Genomic DNA, 9560 nt, shown 5'->3' on the forward strand with positions numbered 1-9560 from the left:
CTAGCAGCCCGGGCGGACGGGCATCTGCAGGAGGAGGACCTGCCTGCTCTCCGACGGGTGGCACTTGTTGATGTGGCGGGCGAGGCCGGGCGAGCTGAAGAAGGTGGCGGGGCAGTGCTTGCACGCCCAGATCTGCTGCGGGCCCGGGCCGCCGCCGCCGCCGCCGCCGTCGGGCGGGCCGAGGGGCAGGAGCAGCTCCTCCCGCACGGCGTGCCACAGGCGGTGCTTGTCGCGCAGGTCGGCGGAGGGGAAGGGCGCGCCGCACAGGTGGCAGGGGAAGGCCAGGGGCGGCGGGGGCGGCGGGGGCGGCGGGGGGGCGGGGGCGGCGGGGCGGTAGGCGTCCGGGGCGGGCCCCTGGTGGGTGGCCAGGTGCTTGCGCAGGTAGGCCTGGCGTCGGAAGGCCTTGCGGCAGTAGGGGCAGAGGAAGAGCTCTGCGGCGGGCAGGGGCGGCCCGGGTCCGGGTCCGGGTCCGGGTCGGGCGTCGGGCGGGCGTCGGGCGTCGCTGTCCGGGTCGTGGCGGTGCTGGCCGTGTCGGCTGTTCTCCTTGTCGCCGCGGTCGGGCGGGGCGGGCGGGCGCGGCTTGTGCCAGCGTCGGTGCGAGGCGAGGTTGGCGGGGCAGCTGAAGCTCTTGTGGCACTCGGGGCAGCGGTACTCGACGCGCACGATGCGCGAGCAGCGGTGCTGGGCCAGGGCCAGCGGGTCGGCGTAGGGCTCCCGGCACAGCTGGCACACGAACTCGCCCAGCAGGCCCGGGCGGGCGGCGGCGCCCCCCCCGCCCTCCGACGCCGCCTTGATGCGCAGCCCCAGCACGGGCGACGTGGTCACCTCGTCGGCGAAGCTCAGACGGCGCGCCGCCTTGGCCTTCTTGGCGCGGGGCGCCCGCCTCAGCGCGGCGGGGGCGGCGGGCGAGGGCGGCGGGGCCGGGGGCGTGCGGGGGCGCAGCCTGCTGTCCTCGTCGGGCGGGCCGGGCGGGGGCTCCGGGGCGCGGGGGGGGCGGCGGGGGCCCGGGGGGCAGGGGCGCGGGGCGGCCGGGCGCGTCCTCCGGGAGGGCGGCCGGGGGCCGGAGGCGGTAGGAGCCGCCGGCCCTCCGGCTCCGCTTGACCAGGAAGCCCCGCGGCATCTCCCCGGCAGGGCGGCGAGGGGCACCCCGGACGGCCGCGCTCCGCCGGCACCGGCGGCTCGGCGGGCCCGACGGGCATTTATACCTGGGGCACCTGCGGGGAGGCCGCGCGTCACGCCCGCAGCGGCCAATGAGGAGCCGGGGAGGGGGGGCGGGCGGCCCAAGGCGGGAGAGCGCGCGTGGGAAGGGGCGGGGGGGCGGGGGGGCGGGGGGGGTCTGTCCCCCCGCCGGGACGAGCCTCTCGCGCCAGGGCCAGGCGGCGGGAGCGGGAGGCTTGGGCCGCGGAGCCGCTGGGCGCCTGCCAACGGGGCTCGGGGCTGTGCGCGGAGAGGAGCCGGCAAGCGGGGAGCTGTCCAGCACCTGCAGCCGCCGCCTCGCCTTCGGGACGGGACCCAGGCTGGGCTCGCCCGGGAGGCCCTCGCCGTCCCTGCCGCCTCTCCTCTCCGGCCCCCCGCTGCCCCCCAGCTGCACCCACCCTTGTCCAGCTGGAGAAAAGAAAGGCTGCAAAGGAGGGTTGGGGGGGGGGCGTGTAGACTTTCTTTTCTCCACCAAGGAAGTGAGAGGGAGGGGCCCTGGCCGGGTGGCAGAGCCTCTGCTTGGCGTGCAGAAGGTCCCAGGTTCCATCCCCGGCCTCTCCGGTTCAAGGGACCGGGCAAGTCGGTGATGGGAAAGACCCCCGCCTGAGGCAATACTGGCTTCGGTGGACCAAGGGTCTGATTCGGGACGAGGTTCGTGTGAGAGCTTGTGTGAGTCGCCCAGTGACTGAGGCTAACGTGTTTTGGTCACGCTATGGGAAGACAAGAGAGTCACTGGAAAAGACAGCCATGCTAGGAAAAGTGGAGGGCAGCAGGAAAAGAGGAAGACCCAACAAGAGATGGACGGACTCAATAAAGGAAGCCACAGCCCTCAATTTCCAAGACCTGGGCAAGGCTGTCAAAGATAGGACATTTTGGAGGGCTTTCATTCATAGGGTCACCATGAGTCCGAAGCGACTTGATGGCACTTAACACACACACACACACACCCAAACCAGGGGGGAAGGTGTTGGAGCCACTGACCTGAGTGGCCGTCCTCCCTCAGGCCCAAGATCTGCCTTCAGTGCCAGGCCTCCCTTGAATGTTCCTGCCTTTTCTCCCTGGCTGTCCCTGGCACCCTCTCTTAGGACACCCTTGAAGTGCTCCCCCCAGCCCTTCTAAAAGGGATTCTGCTGTAGAGCATCTGACTGGTGTGAAGAAAGTCTGGAGCACCTTTGAAATACCTTTCCTATGAGGAAAAGCTGAAGAGTCTAGGACTTTTCAGGTTAGAAAAGAGATGGCTAAGAGGAAACATGACAGAGTTTATACAATTATGCATGGGGTAGAGAGAGTAAACGGGGTTAGCTTTTTGCCCTCTCGCAAACTGCTAGAACTCAAAGGCATCCAATGAAGCTGATGGGGAGTAGATTCAGGATGGACAAAAGGAAATTCTTCTTTATGAAGTGGGTGATTAAAATGTGGAATCCACTGGCAGAGGATATAGTGATAGCCACAGGCATAGACAACTTTAAAAGATTAGACAGATTCATGGGGCAGAGTTCTACCAGCAACTACTAGTCATGGTGACTAAAGAGAACTAAAAGCTGGTTTTCCCCCGCTTTCCCCCGTTTTTCAACGAAAGAGAACCTCCACATTCAAAAGCAGTAAATTTCTGAATAACAGTACCAGCAGGTAATATCAGGGGAAGGCCTCAGATGCTGTGCCCTGTTGTTGGCCTGTCAGAGTAACTGGTTGGTCACGGAGACTCTAGAGAGCTACTGCCAGTCTGAGTAGACAATAATGACCTTATGGGCCAATAGTCTGAATCAGTAAAAGGCAACTTCATGTGGCCTATTCATCTATATTTGTTGCCTATTTACTCTTGCATCTCCTTCTTTATCCTACCTCAAACTTATATATATATGCTATTTGGAATCCCCTACTCCACACACACACACACACACACACACACACACACACAGAGGGGGCAGAATTATGTGTCTGTTCCTTTTATCAATCTTGTATCAGTGCTGGTGGAAAAGAGCGGAAAGCTGGATTGACCTGTATGGCCAATAAAGATACAAAGAAATAGCTAATCGAAGGGGGAAGTTGGTGAGTTTGGGGGACAAAAAGGGACTTTGGTCTAACACCCATGGATCACTGCATTTATTTATTTTAAAATATTTTTATTCCACCTCTCCAAAACTTTGCGCCTAACAAAACAAATGATACATAATATAAACATTGTCATCAAATTTGATTCAAACTATCGAAAACTATTTTTAAATGTCCAGTAGAATAATTCTCAGCAGTAAAACCATCTCATTGATAAAACAGCAGTCAATAAAATCAACAGGAAATGCCTTATGAATGAAAGAGAGAATAGCACCCTTCTGGCACATTAGAAGGTAGCCACAACATCTTTTGACCAGGAATCAACTGGGTGCCACAAACTGCACTTAAATGTTGGTCTGCTGCGCAAACCCTCTTAGACTGTTCAATTGTTCTTCCCCATCCTAGAGTTAAGCTACTTAGGAACACTCGTTTTTGAAAGCAGCAGTCTTGTTTCTAATTACACCATTGGTTGCTGACCAGGTGGGAAAGACCCCTGCAATAAGCCCCACCCCACACCAGAGAAGTGATGACGGTACAGCTTGCTTCCATCTCAGAACAACTGGTATCAGTTTTGTGGTGCCTGCGAGATGACAAGCGGGATTGGACCAGAACCTGGAGTACCAGAGAGGTGCACATAGCACATCACAGCTTTAGTTAAAACAAAGATCCAGCTGGAGAGCCAGCATAGTGTAGTGGTTAAGAGAGGTGGACTCTAATCTGGAGAACTGGGTTAGTTTCCCTACGACTACACTTAAAGCCGGCTGGGTAACCTTGGGCTAGTCACAGTTCTCTCGGAACTCTCTCATGCTCACCTACCTCACAAGATGCCTGTTGTGGAGAGGGGAAGGGAAGGTGATTGTAAGCTGCTTTGAGACTCCTTAAAAGTAGAGAAAAGCGGGGTATAAAAACAGCTCTTCTTCTTTTTTTATGCTGCATATAACATTTTCAGAGAAACCACCTTGTTACTTTATGCAAGTATTATAGCCATTTCAGAATTTACTTATATCCTGGGGTCCAGGGAGGGTTAGCCTGTTTTTATTACTGAAACAACAAAATGCTTCTACATAAATATGCAAAGAAGGATCTAACACAAGTTGGCAAGGATATATACTAAAGTGCATTTGCTGGAAATCTTTACAGTGTTCTCCCTCTAAAATCTATAATGTCTCCAGCAATAATCCAGCTCCGTTGTCAACTGGAAATGTAGTGGACTGGTTGCTGGTGTAATATTATTAGGCAGTATGGAACATTCCACTTTCTAAAAATCCCCCGAGGCTTTGAAAATATTCCACACTTGTTGCAGTCCACACTATTCAAGATATTTTTATGAACCTCAAGAATAAATAATCTTTGGTCATGGTGATTTTGTATTAACAGACAAATACAATTAACAGATCGTACAATTAACAGATGAATTGTATGATTAACATTATAACCAGGGGATTTACAATACCTCAATATTCTTTTTCAATTTGTAAGATGCATTTTAACTAGGAGACTTTGGGGTGATATGGTTTCCAAAGAAGCCATTTCTAGCTCAATGTAGCTTTTTATATTTTATGTAAATTCCTTTTTTTTGGTAAAAACACTTTTTAAGAGGGACTGGTTCCTTTGGGGCACAGTCCACAAACTACCAGTGCATCCACAAAGCTAGGATTGTCCTGCCAATTAACTAGCGTTGCCAACTTGGGGAAATCCCTAGAGATTTGGGGTGGAGCCTGAGGAGGGTGGGGTTTGGGGGGGGGGAAAGAGGTCTAAGCAAGGTATAATGCCATAGAGTCCACCTTCCAAAGCAGCCATTGTCTCCCAGGGATCTGATCTCTGCAGTCTAGAGGTCAGTTGTAATTCTGGGAGATCTCCAGGATCCACCTGTAAGTTGCCAACCCTTCAATCAACTCATGTTTAGTGTACTAGGTCTGCAGGAAGGCAAGCTGATTTCCATATATTCCTGACTATACTGGTGCCAAACACTGCAGTTTTATCTATCAACTCCAGGGTATGCCCTGCTCTGAAATTGAAAGGCAGTGCATCTTTTGACTAGTAAAAGATATGTCTACCATCCATCTACGTAAGATGAATTTAAGTTGCAGCATCCTTTTGGGTAGCTTGGATTCATTGAGGTTATCTCTCCTCTTGTTGCTGAAGAGCAGATCCTGGATTGCCAGATTCTGCAGTTGTCACACCAGCAAGAAGTTCATGGCTGTTGTGGTGCTTCTTATAATATAGAGCTGCAGGATTAATTTCTTATCAATTTTTGTGTTTCAGCCCTGTCTATGACCCAGATTTTCCTATTAGTTGCAACTTGCCAGTGTTACGGGTGCCTTAAGAGGTTCTCTGTTGGAAAAGAGAATGGAAGGGCTACTGCACTGGAGACAACAAGAAAGATGGAATAAAAAACATTTTAAGTAAGTAAACTAAATAAATGAAAATACCTAACTAATGATCCCTTCTTTCCAAGGCTTCTCCTGCCTTGGCCAATTTTCTGATGAGTGGAGACACTCTCCAAGGACCAGAAATATGGGGAAAGGCAAAATGCAGGTAATGACTTTGAGAACTCTCCATCTGCTTTGCTTGTAAAGATGGCCTTGGGAAGAAAGTTTTCAAATATGCAGAGGGAGATTGCCTTGCATGTGGTCACTCATAAAGAATTTGAAATTATATTACCAAGCAGCTGGATTAGTCTGGATTGCACATTGGATTAAAGAACCAGATTCAGATATTTTGAAAGTGGAAAAGGGAGAGTGGAAACAAGGCTTCCATTATTACTTATGGAAGGCCAAAAAGCAAGACTTAAAAAAACAACAGCATGTAATTAAAGATGGATTAATGACAATTTGGCTAAGAAATAAGAAGAGGTTGTTTCCAAACAAACTTACATAGGTTTATGGTGCATGAGTGTAATGTGTGAACCTGTCCAAGACACTCTAAAGACTTGTAAGGGGTGTTGTATCTATTGTTTCTAGTAATTTAAGAATATTTGGTAATATGCTTTGATTTACTAGTATTACACTGTTTTGCTGTAAAGAGTAAAAAATCCCCCCTTGCCAGTACGAATTTTGCCAAAAGACTTAAGGAGTGATCTGGGTTAAAAAAAAATTCTATTTATCATAGCCAATCACGCACTTTAATTGTACCTTGATCAAACACCTTCCCATTTCTTTCCTTTGTATATACTTTATTCTGCTCTTTCATATTGAGTTACTACTTCTCTATCCCACCACCCCACCTTTGTAAACTGCACTTTGTAAACTGTTAGCAGTCATTTTCGGCATTTGGGAATGTGCCCCTGCAGCTGCTTCCCTTTGATTTTTTTAAAGCTTTTCGATACCAGCAGCTTTGTTTTCCCAGTGTTTCAATCATCTGTCACTCGATGGAAGCTCTTGAGGATTGGCCAGTTCAAAAAGCATCAAAACTACTTAGCAATGATTTGCTGTGTGACTGTTATTTAGCTCAGGAGAGGAAGCCCACAGCATCACGGCTGTTGTTTCCTTCCTCTCTTTCATCTTAGCCGTAACTAGGTCTTTATTGACCCAGAAAGTACTAAAGATGAAGAAGATTATCTTCCTCCCATTCTAGAAAAGTGGAAAACAATGTGCCTTTCAACCATTAGGTAACACTACCCAATTTGACTTCTATTGATTCTTTACTCAGGCCACCATATCAAATTAACCTAGTAGTTTGCTAATATTAGGACAGAACTATGTATAGCATGATGAAGTTCCATAGTTATTTTTGCTGTAATGGCAGCTGTGTGGGCTGTGATTTAAAGAGATGGACTACGGGTAGGAGAAGGTGAACTTCCGGGAGGACTGAGCACTCACAGTGTATGAGAGTTTTTTACCTGAGTATTTTTTTAACCTGAAAGTAAAGGATACCATCAGGTTATCCAACGTGGATGTTTTGTTCTTCTTAGCAAGGATTGTTGATTTCATCTCTGGATAATGGGAGTATCTTTAAATGTCCAAAAATTCTCAAGAGGAAAGGCAAACTGGGAAGCTTTTAAGTAAGTACCACAGAAAGCAAAGATGCCTGAGCAAGTGGTGGCTGTGCAGTTCTAGGCTTTCTTGGATGAAACTGCTTATTTGGATCCACGTGAATCTGATTTTGGTCCAGTTTTGGAACCACAACTGCATTAGTCACCCTGATTATAACTTTTGCTGAGAGATGGTCAGGAGGACTATTACCTTACTGATTCTATTGGTTCCCTCAGTGACCTTTGATACTAACCATGGTATATTTTCAGAATACTTGGCTAAGATGGGTATCAGCAACACCATACTCTGGTAGTTCTAGAAGGTGGTGCTCGAAGACAGCTGTTTGGCCCCATAGGATTTATGTTCTGAGGTTCTGCAGGGCTCCATCCTCTCTGTGGTGGAGGAACAAGAGTTTTCATGTTCCTATTGATAGTAAATTAACACAGCAGTTTTGTTTTGTTTTTTCTTCTTATAGTGTAAGCGAACTTTACTGATTATGTTAGTTAAAACTAGCTTTGGCATAATGCAAGTGGAAAGGGATTTTCATACCTCATGATATGAAGGGATCTTGAGTTTGGGATTTCCTGTGAAGGTCTAGATGTTCTGGAGAAAATGTAAATCTGGAACTGCTTAGTAAATTCTAAAATATGGCTGGTTACATTTTGTCAGACATATGAATTTACAGCCTAGCTTAACTAGGTTTTTGACCTTATATGGCTATAAAACATGGATGGTGGAATAACAGCCATTTTTTTCTCTAAAAACCAGGACTTTCAACTTAGTAGCTGCAAAATTCAATGTATGTACTATTCGCTATGAATGTGATAAGTCATGCTATGAAAGGTAAGTAAGTGCTGATGGACTTGGAAATATTGCTGACACATAGATTTCCTGGAAGGAATGGAGGATGGTAAACAATGATTGAAATAATTCCTTGTCATGGGGCTACAGCCCCAAATTTCATTCCTGAAGATGAATGGACACAATGGCAAGCACACAGTTTGAAGGGTATGAAAGATCAATAAATGGGGGAGCCACCCAGCTAAAAGTCTTATTTCTCTGATGTCACCTCAATACTTGGATACAGCCAACTACATAGGAGGATCTTTTTCCATATAAGAAACATGTTATTACAAATAGACATACTGGGAACATCAATGTGAGCATAATCACCAATTAAACTTCCCATGATTTATTTATTTACTTACTTCATTTATACCCTGCCTTTCTCTCCAATGGGGATCCAAAGCAGCTTACATTTTTCTCCTGTCCTCCATTTTATCATCACAACAACCCTGTGAAGTAGGTTAGGCTGAGTGTGTGTGACTGGCCCAAGACCACTACACCACACTGGGTATCCTTGACTGAATTCCTTGTTTACATGCATTCAGTCCTTTCACCAAACCATCTCAAAATATTTACTTAAAGTCTGCTTGAATGCCATACCAAGCAGCTTTGAGCTTGCACAGCAGCTTCTTGTCTTATGGTTACATCATGCCTTGGTAAATAAGAGAAGCTATAGTAAATGTATATATCATAGTCACTGTTGTACTTGCACAGTCAGCACACAAAACCTTCTGGATCACCTATGAAGACACATAACCCATGAGTATCCCCATTTTTTCTTCCTACTACTCCACAGAGCAAGGGCAAGAGCTGGAGCACAGGGGCAGCAGGTCACCCACCCCAGCAGGCAACCTTGAATGACCTAAAGGGCTTTTTCACTCATCGCCTCAGCTTACAGCTGGTGCCCTGAAAGAGCCAGTCATGGAATCCCAGGCAGCCCAAAGTCTATTTTTTGATAGTGTAATTGTGAGAAGGTGATGAGCTAGGGCTCCCCTCTGGCTTGAGATCTAGAGTGGTGTAGTGGTTAAGAGCGGTGGACTCTGATCTGGAGAACTGGGTTTGATTCCCCGCTCCTCCACATGAGCTGTGGACTCCAACCTGAAGAACCAGGTTCAATTCCCTATTCCTCCACATAAAGCCTACTGGGTGACCTTGGGTCAGTCACAGTTCTCTCTGAAGATAGAGAAAAGTGGGGTATAAAACCCTTGTGGCACTGCAGCGCCCTCCAGAGTTCCATTCTCCTGGGAAAACCAGCCTCAGTGTACAAATGAACACATGAAGCCTCCTTATACTGAATTAGACCCTTGGTCCATCAAAGTAAGTATTGTCTACTCAGACCGGCAGCGGCTCTCCAGGTTCTCAGGTAGAGGTCTTTCACATCACCTACTTGCCTAGTGTAGGCAGAGCAAGTCTGAGGGAAGAGTTTCAGTAACTCCCAGTTACCCTCTTTTTTGCTCTCTTCTTGGCTGGTGCCTCTTAGCTCAAGATGCT

General features: G+C 48.6%; 1 protein-coding gene across 1 annotated transcript; it reads right to left on the reverse strand.

Annotated features, from left to right (window-relative positions):
• INSM2 (INSM transcriptional repressor 2) lies at positions 1 to 7181 on the reverse strand. Its single transcript, XM_056851860.1, has 2 exons — positions 7091 to 7181; positions 1 to 1214 (listed from the first exon to the last, which is right to left on the reverse strand). Exons 1-2 carry the CDS (start codon positions 7179 to 7181, stop codon positions 1 to 3), a joined length of 1305 nt encoding a protein of 434 aa, XP_056707838.1.
• Positions 7182 to 9560: the final 2379 nt, after the last annotated feature.

The sequence above is a fragment of the Euleptes europaea genome, chromosome 6, assembly GCF_029931775.1.
Source record: "Euleptes europaea isolate rEulEur1 chromosome 6, rEulEur1.hap1, whole genome shotgun sequence".
In the NCBI taxonomy this organism is placed as follows: Eukaryota; Metazoa; Chordata; class Lepidosauria; order Squamata; family Sphaerodactylidae; genus Euleptes; species Euleptes europaea.

Excerpts from the sequence above, each read along its gene's own strand:
- INSM2 (XM_056851860.1), bottom strand. The coding sequence starts at position 7,181 with ATGAAATCAACAATCCTTGCTAAGAAGAACAAAACATCCACGTTGGAT. Across the intron at positions 1,215-7,090 it reads CAGGTTAAAAAAATACTCAG|GTGCCCCAGGTATAAATGCC; the intron begins GTAAAAAACTCT and ends GCCTCCCCGCAG.